The sequence below is a fragment of the Leucoraja erinacea genome, chromosome 18 (genome assembly GCF_028641065.1).
Source record: "Leucoraja erinacea ecotype New England chromosome 18, Leri_hhj_1, whole genome shotgun sequence".
Lineage (NCBI taxonomy): Eukaryota > Metazoa > Chordata > Chondrichthyes > Rajiformes > Rajidae > Leucoraja > Leucoraja erinaceus.
Window position 1 is genome coordinate 24,976,233 of NC_073394.1, and position 19,199 is coordinate 24,995,431.

The 19,199-nt window shown below is 45.1% G+C and overlaps 1 protein-coding gene across 2 annotated transcripts in view; it reads right to left on the reverse strand.

Annotated features, from left to right (window-relative positions):
• LOC129705823 (nucleosome assembly protein 1-like 4) overlaps positions 1-15,043 on the reverse strand; it is an 80,503-nt gene extending 65,460 nt beyond the window's left edge. Inside the window, exons 1-3 of one of the 2 annotated variants that reach the window (XM_055649654.1) lie at positions 14,920-15,043; positions 6,145-6,178; positions 4,225-4,292 (exon numbers count right to left, since the gene is read on the reverse strand). In XM_055649654.1, the coding sequence (XP_055505629.1) occupies positions 4,225-4,292; positions 6,145-6,161 (85 nt within the window). In that variant the 5' untranslated portion in view covers positions 6,162-6,178; positions 14,920-15,043. The remainder of the gene's footprint in view (positions 1-4,224; positions 4,293-6,144; positions 6,179-14,919) is intronic. The other variant, XM_055649655.1, reaches the window with a different exon arrangement.
• Between the last annotated feature and the right edge of the window lie 4,156 nt (positions 15,044-19,199).

The following is a 19,199-nucleotide window of genomic DNA, read 5'->3' on the forward strand; positions in this document are numbered from 1 at the left end:
GCGCACATGACACACCAGGTGATATTTTGTGGGTGCAGAACATGGAAGCTGGCAGAAGCCAGTTTCATTTGCCAGTTTCTTTTGCAAGTATTTCAATTTCATTTGCAGCTCATAGTACTTCAACTTGGCTGATGAGCAGGTATCAGCACTGAAAGCATGAGGGAGGGATGTTACCAGCACACTTTCAAATATCTGCAGGTGTTATCTGCACACTTTCAAATTATCTTCACACCCCAAAAGCTAAACAGCGTAAATAGGAGCACAAACACTGTATTTTCAAATCTTAAAAGATGTGTTACCTGCTTGATGCCAGAGATAAAGAAAATCTTCCTAGGGTTGAACTTGGAGGGTAATGAAGGGACAAATCTAGATAGTCATACGACATGAAAAAACACCCTTTACCCAATTCGTCCATGTCGGCTCAGCCTGCTCTTTTCAGAGAGTTAGATTTAGCTCTTGGGGCTGAGAGATATGAGTAAAAAGCTGGAACGGAGCACTGATTTTAGATGATCAGCCATGATCATACTGAATGGCAGTGCTGGCTCGAAGGGCCGAATGGCCTACTCCTGCACCTGTTTTCTATGTTCCTATGGCCATTTGTACTAGTCATCTTTTTTGAGTCTTTTTTTTTTTAAACTTCTCCTGTGCTTTTAAAACCATCTGCTCGGGAGCAAACAGACGAAGATGCAGGTGGATGCTCCATTGATGTCCTGGATCATCAACTATCTGACTGGACGACCACAGTATGTCAGGCGAAAGAACGGTCTCGGACGTGGTAGTCAGCAACACAGGGGCCCCACAGGGGACGGTCACGGTCCTCTCTCCCTCGGACCTCAGATACAAGACCACCTGCAGCTCAACACCGACAAGACTAAGGAGTTAGTGGTGGACTTTAGGTGGAGAGTAACACCCCTGTCTCCATCAGGGGTTGTGGATGTGCAGTTTACCAAGGAAAACAAGTACATTGGAGTACCTGGACAGTAAACTGGACTGGTCCAGGAACGCAGAGCAACTGTATAAGATGGGACAGAGCCGTCTGTACTTTCTGAGGAGGCTCCGCTCTTTCAACGTCTGCAGTAAGATGTTCTTCCAAACGGTGGCGACAAGTGCCATCTTCTTCGTGCCGTGTGCTGGGATAGCAGGGTGAAGGCCGCGGACGCCAACAAAATTTACAAACTCCTCAGGATGGCTGGCTCTGTCCTGGGGGTGGAGTTGGATTCACTGGACATGGTCTTGGAGGGGAGGATGTTCCCCTCCGCAGATCATCTTGGACAATACAGCTCACCCCCTCCATGACACACTTTTCAACCCGAGAACCCTTCAGCAACAGACTGGTTCCACCAAGATGTAGCATAGAACACCACTGGAGATCCTTTTTCCTTGTAGCTGCCCAACCCCTCCCCTTCTGTCGTGGAGTAGACCGACTCTCCTTTCCTCCCCCACCCCCATCTTTGCACATCCTGAATCCTGGAATTTCCACCCGTCACATTAATTTACCTTTAATGTCACGTTTCATGTATCTTGTTGTGTTTTATTGGCAGACCAATTTCCGTCCGGGGACAAATAAAGTTCTATCGTATTGTAGTCACGTCTGACTACATTTGGCCCATATTGCTCTAAGCCTTTCCTATCTATGTAGCTGTCCAAATATTTTGAAAACCTGCCTCTACTTTTTCCTTCCAGCAGCTCATTCCACATACCCACCGTACTCTGTATGAAAGGCTTGCCCCTCAGGTCCCCTTTAAATCTTTCCTCTTTCACCTTAAATCGATGCCCCAACATTTTAGATGCCCCTACACTGTGAAAAAGACTGTCCAGCCATCTTCTTTAGGGGCTTCATGATTTTGAAACTTTTAAAGGCCACCTCTCAGTCTCCTTCCCTCCAGGGAAAACTGTCCCATCTGATCAAGTCTCTCCTCATAACTCAAGTCCACCCATTGTGGCAACATCCTCTTTTCTACACCCTTGCAAACTTAATCACACCCTTCCGATAGTATAGCAACCAGAATTGCACACAATGCTTCAAATGTACTCATCAATGGCTTGCACAGCTGTAACCTCACATCCCAATTCTTGTATTCAGTGCAACAACCAATCCTGTCTACAAAATGCATTACTTGTACTTGGCCAAGTTAAATTCAATCTGCAATACCTTGGCCCACTTTCCCAGATGATTTTGATCCTATTGCAACCTTATATAACCACTTCACTGCTCACCACACCACCATTTTTTTGGTGTCACCTGCAAACCTACTAGTCATGCCACTTACATTCTCATTCAAAACATTGATATATACAGCAGACACTGCACTGATACTTGCCCACTGACACACCACTAATCACAGGCCTCCACTCTGAAAAATAACTTCACTACCATGCTCTAATTCTCTCCACCAAACCAATTTTGTATCCAGCTGACTAGTTCAGCCTGGGTTCCATGTGATCTAACCTTCTGGACCAGCGTACGAGGTGGGACTGCCAAAAATCTTACTAAGTCCAAGTAGACAATCAATCCTCTTAGTAACCTATTCAAAAAGTTTAATCAAATTCGTAAGACACTATTATCGAGCACAAGACCATGTTGACCATCCTCAATCAGTCCTTGCAGATAGATCCTGCCTCGCAGTATCCAATCCAACTTTCCAACATTCACCAGCCTCTTTCTCCATGGCTTATCCTGGAAGCCCTTCTGAAATAAAGGCACAACATTAGCCACCCTCCAGTCTTTCACCAGTGACTAATAAAGAGAATAATCTCTGCCAGGCCCCTACTCTTGTACTCAGCGCACACTTCGGATCCCAACCTGAAACATTGCCTATCAGATGTTCTCTTTGTGTCATTTTTTTTTGTAAACTAGCATCTGCAGTTCCTTGTTTCTAAATTAGTGAATCAACATGGTTTTATAAAACAGAAATACTTTTGAGTTCCTTGAGAGTTCATCTATCATGATGGATAAAAGGGACCCAGTAAATGTAATGCATTTGCTTTATTTTTTTTTTAAATAGTTAAATACTTCCATTCATTTTTAAAAGCTTTGAGTGCTTCAGCAAAATATAAAAGCAAGGGCTTCTAGCTGTGGATTCAGAAGGAGATTTTCACGATCTCTACAAAAAGCTAGAAAGTAATTATTTCTGCTGCAATCACAAGCAGTATATCTCCAATTTGGAAATCTGGGCTAAATTTAAAATCACTTAATTTCATTAACAATGTTTGTTTAACATGTTAAAGATATTTGTCTTTGCATTAATCGCATATCATTAAGTCCAACCGCATAAACAACATCCCAATGACCTGGATGCGACATGATCAGATCTTATTTCCTTCAGTCAATCAACTTGACAACACTTACAGGGCACACAAATAACGCTCTTTTAAAACCTATTACTATTATAGAATATTCCCAGGACTCAGTGCCTTCTAAAATGAAAGGTGAAGAAGAAGTAAGCAGGGAAAAGCAGCAATTGTGCAATAAGGTTGCCGCTCCAGAGGGAAAAAAGGACACAAAAGTCTAAAGGAATCAGCATTTCACATATTAAATTATGACTAGGGCTATTAAATCACCAACTATTACTCCAATTTGTTATATAATATGTATCAATAAGATTTAAGGAACATCATGGCACACTATGAGACTATATCGCAAACAAATTGCAAATAGGAAATAGGTAACCCTATATGTCTTCTGGTTTAACTTTACATTAAAATCAGCGGCCAACACCCACATGGAACCAAAATGATCTTCCTCAATCACAATTTCTTAAAAATGCTGCAATAAACTAACCCTGATGGTTTTATCAGTCGCACATTTTGCTAAAACAAATTTACCTTGCTAAAGTTCATTTATGGCTGATGCATGACCCTCATATGTAGTTTAAGAACATATATTATTTATGAACAGCTTATTCGAAATATTGTATGAATAAAACAGTATTTACTATTCCAAAACAAACACAAGGTACGTAATGTTCAAGACTAGTTTGCAAGTCGCCATGGCAATGTGGAGACTCTGCAGATAGTCTGGATTTAATATGGCACCAGAATGGAACCCCAAGTCTGAGGAATAACAGGAGGTTACGAATGGTGCAACTGGATGTACTAAAAAGAGCAAATAATTAAAACGGAATACTAAAAATGTATATTGTTTGTGAAGTTTAATCCTTAATGCTTAACTGCTTAACTATGTTTAACATGAATTAACAAAGAATCCAATAATATGTATGGTACCTTTTCCTTTGCTCTCAGTTGGCTGTTTGTCGATACCCAAAGGCTCGACAGAAGTATCATCCCCTTTACTGAAACACAAACAACATTGTCAGGGGACTATAGATCAATTATAGGGCTGATGCTCAATATATATGATGGAAATTAATTTAACCCAGCCTGCACATACAGAGAGCAATAATATAGCAATTGCGACATAATACGGCTGTTAAATTACATCAGAATCAAGACAGTTGGTATATCTGGAATACCAGAATTAAACAATTCCACACTTTAAAAGTGTTTAATGAGTTACCTGCCTCCCTTCCTCAAAATGCCTTTGCTTCCACACCCTCCCTCCAAAAAGCTGCATTTGCTTGAACCCTTACATGATAAGCTTTTACAACTGCAAAAGGCAGACTAGAAAGAATTGCTGCAGAAACCCAACTAAATAAGCCAGCGACAACATTAGGTTAGATTTGAACCACACACAACTGCAGGTCCAGCCGATGCTTCACCATAAGTGACTGGAATTCATTATTAATAGCTACATTATTAGGGTAGCCCACTGCTATACCTCACTTCAGACTCAAACAACTATGGATAACTCAATATGCAGATGAACCATTAAAACTACATAACGTGATAAAAATTGCATTGAAATTTCTAAACTATGTTTTTTTGCAGAGCATCCATATGCTTCAACTAATATTGCCAATCTAACCTAAACACGCCTATCATGCGACTAACAACTCGAAGCTCAATCTCTGTAAAGATCCAAATTACAAGTAAAGATCCCAACTATGCCAGCACATTGTTCCATTTCTCAGCAATAATTCAGTTCAGATATTGACTTGAATTTGTTACCTTCAAACTATAGAAGTGAGATCGACAGACTGACCAAACGGTGCCAGCACAACAACTTGGCTCTCAATATCAGCAAAATCAAATAGCTGATTGTGGACTTTGGAAGAGGAAGGCTGAGGACCCACAATCCAGTTTACATCAATGGGACGATGGTGGAGAGAGTCAAAAACTTCAGCTTCCTGGGCATGCATATTTCAGACGATCTTTCCTGGACCCAGCACACTGATGCAATTATAAAGAAAGCACATCAGCACCTCTACTTCCTGAGAAGGTTAAGGAGATTCGGTATGTCAAAGAGGATTTGCTTGAACTTCTACCGGTGCACAGTGGAGAGCATATTGACTGGTTGCATCGTGGCCTGGTTCGGCAACTTGAACGTCCAGGAGCGGAAAAGACTGCAAAAAGTTGTGAACGCTGTCCATTCCATCACCGGCTATGACCTCCCCACCATCAAAGGGATTTATCGGAGTCGTTGCCTCAATAAGGCAGCTAACATCATCAGAAACCCACTCCATCCTGGCCACACACTCATCTCACAACTGCCATCGAGAAGATGGTACAGGAGCCTGAGAACTGTAACGTTCAGGTTCAGCTTCTTCCCTACAACTATTAAACACTAAAACCTCATAAGCTATGAACTACAATAGACTATTATTATTATTGCACTGTTATTGTTTTTTTTTAGTTTTGTTATATTATTTATTATGATTACATATTCTGCTGTGCTGCAGCAAGTAAGAATTTCATTGTTCTATCTGGGACATATGACAATAAAACATTCTTGACTCTCTTCAATCTAGAGTATAGGAAAAATTCTTAAAATAACATGATATGGCAAGATCGGGGGAAAACCCCTGCACTACAACAAATACACCAATGACTTACAATGCAAAGTGGTTTAAATGTATAACTCTTCAATTTAATGAATTTCACAACTTAAATCACATTCTATTATGTACAGATATCCAACTATGAATTTTGTAGTAGTTTTATCATATGGAGAATATTGCTCCCATTTTCCCAAACCAAACTATCAATTACATGAAATGACCAATGCTTATGGATTTTTTGGCCTACCTGTTCTTATCTGCCATCTCTCACGATGGTCCAACTAGGAAGAAACAAAGCAATGTCAATACTACTTTTACAGCTTCAGTCATAATGCTATCAGACAACTAGAAGGAAATATAATGCATATGCTGCATTATACTGCAGATGCCGTTTTAAACTGAAGACACACATTAAATGCTGGAGTAACTCAGGGGGACAGGCAGCATCTTTGGAGAGAAGGAATGGGTGACGTTTCGGGTCAAGTCCCTTCTTCAGACTAATCTTCAGACTTCAGATTTCATGGACTGTTGGATATTATTTTATTAATATTTTAAGAAACTTTGAATTCACTTTCATTTTTAATTTGTTACAGTGGAATACTGAGCCCCATTCACCATATTCAATTGAAGGGCAACGGAAAATGGAGTGCAGAAACCAGCACAGTACTTGGTAAACCAGATGCCAAACCATTAGGATTTCCAAATAGGCCAATAGTAGATTATTTTACCGTACCATTTTTCCCTGCCACTTTTAAATCCAATGAGCTTTTATTTGATCAGCCTGTCATACGAGGATCTTGTCAAAAACTTTCCCAAATAGATGAAGACTATATCAAATGCAATGCCGTCATTTACTTTTCCTGATACCTCAAATAAATTCAATCAGATTAGTCAGACATGAACATCCTTTCAAAAATTCACACTGACTGATCCCGATTCAATGAATACTGACTCCATTCACCTCAAATTCAATTCCAATAACCTATCACAGATGTAACTAACCAATAATTATCCAATTTTGTGCCTTTTTAAAAAAAAAGTACAACATTAGCAATGCTTTAAATCCATAGCATGAATCTTGAGCCACAACTGAAATTCATTTGCAAAAATAAATCCATTGAAACTTACTTGTTTAATAAGTTTTCCCCATTCAATATTTAACCACAACAGTGAAATCAGCCGTCCTTTAAAAAGGTGCAATATATTAACAACCTGTTCATGTCTCCACGCATTTTCTTTTCAATTCCTAATAAGCCTATTTTTACCTGCCAATTATTATTCATACCCTTTCTGATTTTACCTCCAAGTTTACACCTATACATTAATTCGACAGAAAGCCTGGAAGACTATACAAAAGTCTTGTCCGCAAGACTTGCTTCTGTCCAACCTATCCACTTCAGCCACTTCACAATCCTAATTTTCATTTGATTATCAACCCCATGCTTATGCATGAGATAGATTTTCAAATGAATTATCTGATCGGGACGAGACTTCAGTGCTGCAAAAGTGAGGTATACAACATATATTGCGCTTCACAAGTTCTGCTAGGTCTTAGTGCCTATTTGTGTTCATTTCTAGTTTGAGCAATCAACTAAAAACACATTTTCTTGACTGGAGAGAAATTCAATTGCTTCTGAAAAGAAGATGGGAAATAATTTTTGGCAAAGTTGAGCAACGTCATGAAAAGTTAAATGCATGTGGCTCGTGTTAAAAATAAAGTACATTTCTGAGATATTAGCCATCTTACAACAGATAGTGGGTACAATGACCAAGTGATTGCTGTAAACTCAAGTGATTGCTGGAAACTTTGCTAATCCATTGGTCTTAATTAAAACCATGAAAGGTTACAAAACTAACAAAAAATATCTGGTTTGATCATTGTTGAAACCATCAGAACACGGAAGTTGCTGATGGTTATAAACACACTGCTTCACAACTGCACTTTTGTGGAGGGAATCTGTAACCACAAAACTTGCAACATTAGTTCCACTCCACACAGCTGACCTGCTACAACAATTTCAGAAAAGCAACAAAGACCTTACCATTATTAGCAATGTCTTAACCACAGAACTAGTGTTAAAAACACCCAGGATCTCAACAAGAAAGTTATGTTGACTTTTCATGTGCACAGTATGCCAATTTTCATTTATAGAGAACAATACAGATATGATGATTTGAGCTACAAATCATTCTGTGTAACCCCTCGCAAAATGACATGCGGTCCTAATTGCACGTAAACACTTTGCTGTTCCATAAAAAATTGCTAGCATGTGGTTATGCTTGTTTCAACTTTTTTTTTTCAACATCATCCAATCAGCATCTTCAAAATTATCTGAGGCAGTTTGTTTAAATGCTGCAACCAAAACTAGTGTAGCTAATGATGCCCCACTATTTAAGAAAGGAGGGAGAGAGAAAACAGCGAATTATAGACCAGTTAGCCCTACATCGGCAGTGGGGAAGATGCTGGAGTCCATTAGTAAAGATGTAATAGCAGAGCATTTGGAAAGCAGTGACAGGATCAGTCAAAGTCAGCATGGATTTATGAAGGGGAAATCATGCTTGACAATACAATACAATATGGTTTATTTGTTACATTGCACATAAGTGCAAGTGAAATGACTGATCTTCTGGAATTTTTTGAGGATGTAACAAGTAGAATGGATAAGGGAGAGCCAGTGGATGTGGTGTATCTGGACTTTCAAAAAGCCTTTGACAAGGTTCCACACAAGAGAGCAGTGGGCAAAATTAGAGTACATGATATTGGGGGTGGGGTATTGACATGGATAGAGAACTGGTTGGCAGACAGGAAGCAAAGAGCAGGAATTAACGGGCCCTTTTCAAAATGGCAGGCAGAGACTAGTGGGGTACCGCAAGGCTCAGTGCCGGGACACCAGTTGTTTACAATATGTATTTACGATTTAGATGAGGGAATTAAATGTAACATCTCCACTTTGGTGGCAAGAACAGGAAGGCAGATTATGTGAATGGTGTCAGATTAGGAAAAGGGGAGGTCACTGAAAGTAAGGATGCAAGCACAGCAGAAAGCTAATGGCATGTTGGCCTTCGTTGCGAAAGGATTTGAGTTTAGGAGCAAGGAGGTCCTACTGCAGTTGTACAGGGCCCTGGTGAGACCGCACCTGGAGTATTTTGTGCAGTTTTGGTCTCCTAATTTGTGGAAGGACATTATTGCTATTGAGGGAGGGGGGGGGGGGAAGGGGTTGTGTGGGGGGGGGGGGGGGGGGGGGGGGGGGGGCTGTGGGGGGGGGGGGGGGGGGGGGGGCTGTGTATGGGGGGGGGGGTGTGGGGGGGGGGGTTGGGGGGGGGGGGGGGGGGGGGGGGGGGGGGGGGGGGGGGGGGGGGGGGGGGGGGGGGGGGGGGGGGGGGGGGTGGGGGGGGGAGGGGAGGGGGTGGGGGGGGGGGGGGGGGGGGGGGGGGGAGGGGAGGGGGGTGTGTGGGGGGCTCTCGGGCTGGGAGGCTGTCGGGCCAGGTGGCTGGGTTCTCTCACTCACGGACTCTGGATTCAGCCCCGCCTCCGGGGTTTTTTATCCTCGCCCCGGTGAGTGACAGCGGATGCCGGAAGGGGCGTTACCTCATGGTGGCAGACAGGCGAGGAGACCAATCTGTTGATCTCACGATTTTTAAACCTTCATAACTTTTATAATATTCCGCCGATCGGGAACAAAACTTGGTCGCTTGGAACAGAGAACGGTAAGGTGACGAAAAAATCCTAAAGGGCCTGTCCCACTTGGGCGACCGAAACTGCGAGTTTAGAAGAGTTTGCCCTCGACTCAAACTCGCAGCATGGTCGATACGAGGTCCTAGGAGGTCGTATGAGGTCGCTGGAACTATCCTTCATGCTCGAGGGAGGTGCCCGCCTACTCGCGCCCGGCCTCAGCTAGGTCGCGGAATTTTGCAGGATATTGAAAGTTTTCCGCAAGTAAAATTTGGTCAGCATGGGTCGTTTTCACTCGTAGTGCAGTGGAGTGGGGTCGCTATTTACTTACAGGCACTCGAGGGCAGCCATAGGCCATCTCCTTCACTGACCGGCCATTTTGATTAGCTCATTGGAGTTTCACAACCTAGGTAAAATACCCGCCAAACTTTATTAAACTTCTAAAAGTGTCCCCACTCCTACTCCCAACCCCCCTCCCCTTCTGTCTCCTTCTTCCCCCCCCCCTCCCCCCACGCTCTCTAAAGGACTTACGGCACTCGTTTACCTTCCTCTTCATTGCGCACAGCACTCCACCGCTTTCCCTGGCCCCCACCTTCGCGATGTGTGTGTGTGTGTGTGTGTGTGTGTGTGTGTGTGCGGTCGGTAGATGCCTCTCTCTATCCCTCCCCATCCATTCTACATTTTAATTGAACTTCGTCCCTTTTGATCTTTCATTTTCACCGTACCCTTGCATATCTGTTTCCCTCTCCCCTGAATCGTCTGAAGAAGGCTCTCGACTCGAAACAGCACCCATTCCTTCTATCCAGAGATGCTGCCTGTCCCGCTGAGTTACTCCAGCTTTTTGTGTCTGCCTTACCCCCAGAATCTACCCTTCAGCCCAATGGTTGCTCGATCCATCGCATGGATGAGATGGAGTTATTGGGAAAAGGGTGAGGGGTAGCATCAACTATGAAACTATGATAGTTTATCAAAGTTCATGATAAACTATTGGTGGTGCTTGGACATGGTCTTGTCCAACTACTGTTCTTTCCACCTGCAACAACCAGCAGTGAAGCTGTCCCTTCTACCTCCCAAGGAATTCATCCATATCGTCATAATTAGTCTACATCCTGCAGTTGTTCGGCTAGCACGAAAAGAACTACACGCCATGGTCAACAAACAGCACCAGTTATACACTGATACCTGCTCCAATAGGGACTTCATCAAGAGTAACCTGAAGACACTTCCAAACAACCATCAGCCTGTATCCTGCTGCATCAGAGGATCAAACAGTCTCCACCACAGCCACTCCATCATAAGAGACACCTATAAATTCATCCCTCACCAACACATTGGAAAACTAGACCATCTGGCTGTGCGCCTTCTTCCTGCATTGAGATAGCAGGTGAATAGTACAGCTCCAGTGAACAAGAGTGCAGAAATGGTCAAGGAAAACGTTCAAATCTTGTTATTAAGGTCCATGATTCACACCTGCCTTAAAATACCTGACATCGAACAAAGTGAGATGCCTCAATAATTACCAACCGATGGCACTCACATCAATTACAATGAAGTGCTTTGTGGTTGGTTACAACACAAATCAAATCCTGCCTCAGTAAAAGACCTGGACACATCAATTTGCCCACTGCCACAACAGGTTGATAGCAAATGCTATCTTGCTGGCTCTCCACTTTGTGCAGGACCACCTGGACAACAGGAATACACAAGTCAGGCTGCTGTTTATTGACTGCACCTCACTGTTCAACACAATCAACCCTTCCAAACTCATCGTCAAACTCGTTCTGTTCCACCCTATGCAAACGGATCCTTGACTTCCTCCTGGCAAACCTCAATCAGTAGGGATAGGCAATAACACTTTCTCCTGTCTGAGCATCAGCTCATGGGGCATCTCAGGGTGTACTCAGTCCCCCCATTTTAGTCTTTCCACACCCATAACTGTATAGCCAGATGCAGCTCCAATGAATACTCAACATGTGAATGGTGTTAGGCACATTGGTTGCATCACGGCCTGGTTTGGAAATTCAAACTCTTAAGAACGAAAGATTCAATGACAATATCACCAAATCTCTCTGGGGTGAAGAATTCTAAAGATAAATGATCCTCAGAAAAAATTTCATCTTATGTCCATCTAAATTGGGAAATCCCTCCTTTATCATTTTCTTAGATACACCAATCATAGGAAACATCTTTTAAGGATTGACCCAGTCGGACCACCACAGCATTGTCTCAGAGATTACGTCAATCTTAAATATCGTAATTTTCTTAAAATGTCAACTCCTTCAACTCATAAATAAATCTCATGAACCTTCTCAGAAAAGACTGCTGTGTAGGCAGCCTCTTACATATGAAGACCAAAATAGGAGGCAGAATTCCATGCATGATCTCACCACTTGTAAAACTGCTTCAAAACCTCCCTCCATTTCCAAAACGGTTCACAATATCGCTACAATTTTGGCCCACCTTACTCACTATTGTCCTGGGATGGAAAAGGGACAAGTTATATTATTGACATTATAAACTTAACAAAAGGCATTTTTCAACACTTTTCCACTTGCTCTGCACGTCATTGCGTCCCAATGACGCCACAATGGGATCCCGAATCTCATTTACATTTAAAAAATTGTGATTTTCCAAAAAAATGTTTTAATCACATTCTTCCGTTTTCATTAACAGCTAACATTATGTTTAGGTTATTTAAGGGTAAAAACACGAATTCCATTCAAAACAAAAAAATTGTGATTTTCATTGTGCGGTGGTGGTGAGGAGTGGGGGAGCAGGGGGATAGAGGGCGAGGAGGGGGGTAGGGAGGGGAGAGGGGTTATTGAGGGAGGGAGTGACTAAGGGCAGACGCCCGTGCTGATTTTAAAATAACCGAGTCTCCCCACGAGTGTGCAGTAGGCTCGGTACCCGCGCGTTATTGATTTGAAATGACCGCGGCGCTGAGGCTGGGTCGAGGTGGCATCGGGGCTCGCGGGGGGCAAGGACTTGGCCGCAGCACCCCCCCCTCCCCCGCCCGGCAAGAACCCCCCCCCCCCCCCGACTCAAGTAAGGGATTTGTAAAATGACTGCAGCGCTGAGACTTGCTCCGGGCCCGCGGGGAGGGGACCCGGGGCAAGGATTAGGCTGCAGCCTCGGCATCTCTCTCTTCCTCCCTTGGCTCCAGGACGCTCGGCTCGGCCCGTCCCCTCCTACAGTTCCTGCCTCAAGTACAACCTCATTGCTGACGTTGTGGAGAAAACGGGGCCAACGGTGGATTACATTGAGATCCTGGGGAGGTGAGGGAGAGAGGGGGGGGGGGGGGGGGGGGGGGGGTTGAGGGAAGGGAGGGGGTAGGGAGGGAGAGGGCAAAGTGTGGGAGGTGAGGGGGTGGGAAGGTCAGGAATGGGGGAGGAGGGGGATAGAGGGAGGAGGGTGGGGTTATGGAGGGAGGGAGTGACTGTGGGTAGGGGAAAGGAGAGGGAGTTGAGGGAGAGTGGGGGAGGGGAGGAGAAAGAGTGAGGGGGAGGGAGTGCTGGGGATGAGGGAGAATGGAAGATAGGGGTAGAAAGAGTGATGGCGAGGTAATGGAGATGGGGAGGGGGAGAGAGAGGAGGGGAGGGAGGGGGTGAAGGGAGCAAGCAGAGGAGGGAGGGTGGAGGGTGGGAGAGGGAGGATAATGGAGGTGGGGAATAGGGGACTGAAGAGGGATAGTGAGATGCGTTCACATTGATCTTATATTTTACCTTATTGCCATTTTAAACTTTAAAAACGTCAGCCGCGCCTGCGCAGTTGGGGGCTATGGGCGAGTGGTGGAATATTGCGTTGGGGGAACGGGACCCAACGGGTTCCGCATTTGGTCTAGTTTATTCTAAAATTGTGTTTGCCTAGTCACTCCCCTATCCTTTCCAATAGGTTATTCCTCGTATACAAAGGTAGACACAAAATGCTGGAGTAACTCAGTGGGACTGGCGACATCTCTGGAGAGAAGGAATGGGTGATGTTTCGGGTCGAGACCCTTCCTCACCCTCGAAACATTCCTTCTCTCCAGCGATGCTGCCTGTCCTGCTGAGTTACTCCAGCATTTTGTGTCTACCTTTGATTTAAACCAGCATCTGAAGTTCTTTCTTACACATTCCTTTGATACAGTTACCTTCTAAGTGCCACCTCATTGAATGCATTCTGTGAATTCAAATACACGTTTACTGGATCCATTTGTTACACCTACAAAATAAAAACTCCAGCATAGTAGTCAAACATAGATCCTTGAGGTAAGTATCAGTAAAAAGTTTTTTGAGATAGAATTAAAAATGAAACTCTTAGTTATAAACTATCAACATGTGGTCTTTTAATGTTAGAGTGCTAGATTTTATTAGATTTTGAAATCCATGCTGACTCCACTTGATTGGGGTTTTTTTTTTTAATCCTGTTATTACTTTCTAGATAACGATTCCATCGTTTTTTGAGATGACAGGCTAATTGGCATTAGTTTCCTGCTTAATGTCCCCCTCTTTTACAATCTACTGGTATCTTGCCAGTATTCAGGGAACTCTGGTGATTATAACCAATTTATGCATCCATCGATGCAATCATCTCCTTTTCGACCCCCAAATTAATGGCATCAAGTCGAGGGCACACCATCCTTTAATCACATTAGTTATCTTGTACTTTTCTGGTGATAGAAATTGCTTCCCCCCCCCCCCCCCCCCCCCCCCCCCCCCCCCCCCCCATAAAGCCCCATGACTATTTACTAGTAGAATGTTTTAAATATATTCTACCATGGGGACAAATATTAGACAGCACCCGTTCTCAAACATTACCCACATTTTTATTTAGAATAGGCCAAGGACTACTTCCAGTGCAATTTCATTTGAGGATCGTTTACAGCAGGACATTTCAAAGCTAGCAAAAGTTCCTAATTGCAACTCAGTTGGACATTCAGTCCTTGATGCAAGTTTAACAAAATTGACATGAAGCAAACTGGTTCGTTTCTCAAAATCACTGAATAAGGCTGGAACTTATTTGACACCGTCTTTGAAAGTTCAAACTATAGAGCGAAAAACTATTGATTGGAGTGAAATAAAACTCTTTCGGTTGCTATGCCTTCAGAGGCCGGACCCATGGGTTTAAAGGCTTTCTGGCCTCATGCTGCTGCCTGGCTTCCAACCAGCGGTCGGGCTGACATCGCGTGGCCCGCAGTTTAGCGCAGCCCGCAACGTGCTGCGAGCAGCTGCAGAGGAAGCCCGAAGCCCAGGCCCCGCTGCACCAGCTCAAGCCGCCCGTCAGTCCCGACTGAACACGAACACACACATACTCCCCCTCCATCACTCCCGGCACCCACTCGCCCCACCGCGTTGCCACTCCCCGCCTCACCTCCTCTCCTCTCCGCCGCTGTCGTTACCCGCCGCCTCTCAGTCACCTCCGCGCGATAATGGCGGACACCAAAGAGACCGCATCCCATTGGTCTCCGCCCAATCCGGCTCGCGCGCTGACATCATATTACGTCCCGTCAGCCAATCAGAAATAGCGATTCGTCTCGGTGTTTGGGTAGGGGTGGCGATGGGATCTTAAAGGGATTGTTCTTTAAGAGACCGACTGAAAGTGACTCTTAAAGGACACAACATGCTGGAGTAACCCAGCGGGACAGGCAGCATCTTTAGAGAGAAGGAATGGGTGACGTTTCGGGTCGAGACCCTTCTTCAGTGGGTGAGGGTGTCTAGAGGGTTGGAAGGGTTAGGTGTGAAAACGACAGATCAAAGCAGACGGTGTTAAGGAAATGTACAATGTAAAAGGACACGGTACACAAAAATGCTGGAGAAATTCAGCGGGTGAGGCAGCATCTCTGGAGTGAAGGAATAGGCGACGTTTCGTGTCGAGACACTTGTCGTTGTGCAAAGCGCTCGCAAGCTTTATACTGAATAACAGCAGTTCCAACAAATTGCCGGAGAAGTGAGTGAATGGCGCTCTATGACTAATTTATTATCCAGTCAACTAAAGTAAGATCAGATCATGTGGTCATTGTTAAATTTCTGTCCATGAAATTATTCTTCAGTTTAACCGCTGCCTTGCCTGAATTCCACTATGGTTACAGTTGAAAGTACGTTATTCGCTGTAAAGGCTTTTGGATCTCCTGGGAATTTGAAACACTCTGCACAAAATGTAATTGTTTCCATTAGACTTTGTCCATCTTTTCCCCGTGCATCTCTGGAATTTCCGCACTTTCAAATTTAGTGCAATGAGAAGTTAATAACTTGCTTGTGGAGTCTTTTAGGGAATTGTCACCGTAACAAGTTAAAATTATTAATAAAGATGGAAAGTGAACTTGCTTGATTTAGAATTAAGTATTTTAATTTCAAAAATAAACTTTATTCAATAAAATATATGCAATACAAAAGCTGTGCAAAAACTTTATGCATTCTGTGTCTACATTCAACTTTGTCAAACTCGGCCGCCTTCGCACCTTTAAAGAAAGCTCCTTGCCACTTGTGTTAGATCCCTTGGGTTAGATCCCAACATGACCCAGATACACTCGTCCCACCTGCCCACGTTTGATCCATATCCCTCCAACCCTATCCATGTACCTGTCTGTTTCTTAAATGTTGGGATAGCTCCTGCCTCAACTACCTCCTCTGGCAGCTTGTTCAATACACCCACCAAAGTTAACTCTCAGATTCCTATTAAATCTTTTCCCCTTCACCTTAAACCTATGTCCTCTGGTCATCAATTCGCTTACTCTGGGCAAGAGATTCTGTACCCTCCGATCTATATCCTCCAATGATTTTATACACCATGTGTATAAGTTTATCGTGTCACCACAAGTCATATCTTCTCCCCTTCCTGCATTCTGAAGGGCTTTTCCCCTCCAGAGCTCTCTGGTTTATTCTGCCACCTTCATCAATATTCTCACTCCTGGCAGGAGATGCAAGACTTTTACCTTCTCCCTCACCACAGTCCAGGGCCCCAACTATATCATGTTGAAGCAGTTATATTTTCTACTACTACCAGTTTAATATACTACTTTTGGTGGTCACAATGCAGGAAAACCAAACTCAGATTGGGTGATCATTTTGCAGAAAAATGTTGCGAAGTATCTGTAAGTATGAACTAAGCTTACCGTACCTGTCATTTTTATTTTCCAATCCATTACCACACTGCCCTTGGCCTCCCACACTGTTCCAACACCATCTCACCTTCCAACAAGGTATTTAACATCCTATGAACTTGATTCAGTCTTCAACTACTTAGACATTTCAGCATTTGCATTTCATAATTCCAACTGATTTTTTCTTTTAGTTCTTTCATATTTTTATTGGCTTCTTTTATTTGCACTTCTCCAAACCTATGTTTAATTTCCTAATCTTTGCCACCATTTATCACAATTGTTATTTAATCTCTCCTGATATATGCCCTACCACAGTCTTCATTCTCTCTTCCTGCATCCTTTAAGCATCTTAACTACTCATCTCAAACTTTTCCTGGTTTTGATAAAGGTTATTTACCATTTACCCAAAACATTAACTCTCTCTCTCTCCACTGATGTTATCTGACCTGCTGTGTATTTTTAGAACTTAGTTTTCATTTCAGATTTCCAGTCGTTTTTAATTTTCTTGCCTGTCTGCTCATTCTTTCGGCTGGAGAAATAATGGAAGGCTTCCAACCTTCAAGGAACTACACCCAGTGGGAAAAAAAGAAAAGAATCTCATGGGAAACTAGGAGCACTGGGCTGTGAATTTGCCAGAATTAAAATAACCAATAATAAAATACTTATCCTTCTGGGAAATAGCATAGATTAAAAGGACAAATTCTTGGACTGCAAAATCTGAAATAAGTCTGAGTTAATTTATGCACATGGAACTGATTTTCCTATCAAAATCTTAGTCCTTAAGAGTGCACAACATTGCAAATGCTATAATGATGAACTTATACTTGTCTGAAGGGGAGGAGAGAAGTAATTGAAGCAGATTGACCAATAAAATGTAAACTGCCTTACCTGCTCATTACTCTTTCTCCTTTTGGCACGATGTAACTCGGAGGTCGACATTAAACTAGACACTGATGCACCCTCCCCTCCTCGCCAATCATTAGACTTGCACTCGTCTGGACCATGGATTTGGTCCTGAATGCTGGCTCAGAGCTGACATGCCCAGTAGATCAGGGCTTGATTGTAAATTCCACGTAAATATTTTGATGACCAGTTACATCACTCCCCTGCATTATGTAATACAACTATGAGCGTATGACTAATTTCTGCTGAGTGCAGATGCTGGAATGTGCGGTAAATAATTCAAGAGCTGCTGGGGGAACTCAGCAGGGCGGACAGCATCTGTGGAGGGATATGGCCAGATGACTTTTAGGGTCCGGTCCCCTCAACATGCGGTTGCGGGGAGCCTGCGGCGTTACATGCACACACAAACCCCCCCCCCTTAATTATTATTTAAATATTATTCATTTGCTCCTTTTCCCCCCCCATCCTCCGCCCTATCCACTCGCGCATAGCCCTCAACTGCGAACGCAGTATTCTACCACTAACCCACAGGTCCCAATACACATCACTTCCTAGAGGGGGGAAAAGAGAGAGGGAGGGTGGCAGTGAGGGAAGGGGGCAGAGAGGGGGGGTGGCAGAGACGGAGCGGGGCAGAGAGGGGGCGGGGGCAGAGGGGGGGCGGTCAGGGGCAAGAGAGCAGACAGGTGGCAGAGACAGGGGGCGGTGGCAGACAGGGGCGTGGCAGCGATGGGTGGCAGAGACGGAGGGCGGTGGCAGAGAGGGGGCGATGGGCAGACGGGGGCGGGGCCGTCAGGGGGCTGTGGGCAGACAGGGGGCAGTCAGACAGGGGGCAGTGGCAGACGGGGGGGGCAGTCAGGGGTGGCAGACAGGGGGCGGTGGCAGACGGGGCAGTGGCAGAGATGGTGGGGTTGGGTAAAGGGGGGGGGGACAGAGAGGGATGGGGTAGAGAGGGGAGGGTGAGGAGGGTTTAGAAGAGGGAGAGGTGGGTAGAGAGGGAGGGGGGTAAGGGGAGAGGGAGGGGTGATAGGCAGGGAGGGTGGTAGAGAGGGAAGGGGGGAGAGAGGAAGGGGGGGGGCAGAGAGGAAGGGGGGGGCAGAGAGGAAGGGGGGCAGAGAGAGAGAGGGGGGGGGAGAGAGAAGGAGGGGGGGCAGAGAGAGGAGGGGGGGGGGGGCAGAGAGGGAGGGGGGGCAGAGAGGAGGGGGGGGCAGAGAGGAAGGGGGGGGGCAGAGAGGAAAGGGGGGGGCAGAGAGGAAGGGGGGGGCAGAGAGGAAGGGGGGGGCAGAGAGGAAGGGGGGGCAGAGAGGAAGGGGGGGGGGGGCAGAGAGGAAGGGGGGGGGCAGAGAGGAAGGGGGGGCAGAGAGGAAGGGGGGGGCAGAGAGGAAGGGGGGGGGCAGAGAGGAGGGGGGGCAGAGAGGAGGGGGGGGCAGAGAGGAAGGGGGGGCAGAGAGGAAGGGGGGGGGCAGAGAGGAAGGGGGGGGCAGAGAGGAGGGGGGGCAGAGAGGAAGGGGGGCAGAGAGGAGGGGGGGGAGAGAGGGGGGGGGGCAGGGAGGAAGAGGGGGGGCAGAGAGGAAGGGGGGGGGCAGAGAGGAAGGGGGGGGCAGAGAGGAAGTGGGAGGACAACTTGTTCTATTTGATCTTATTTGATTGT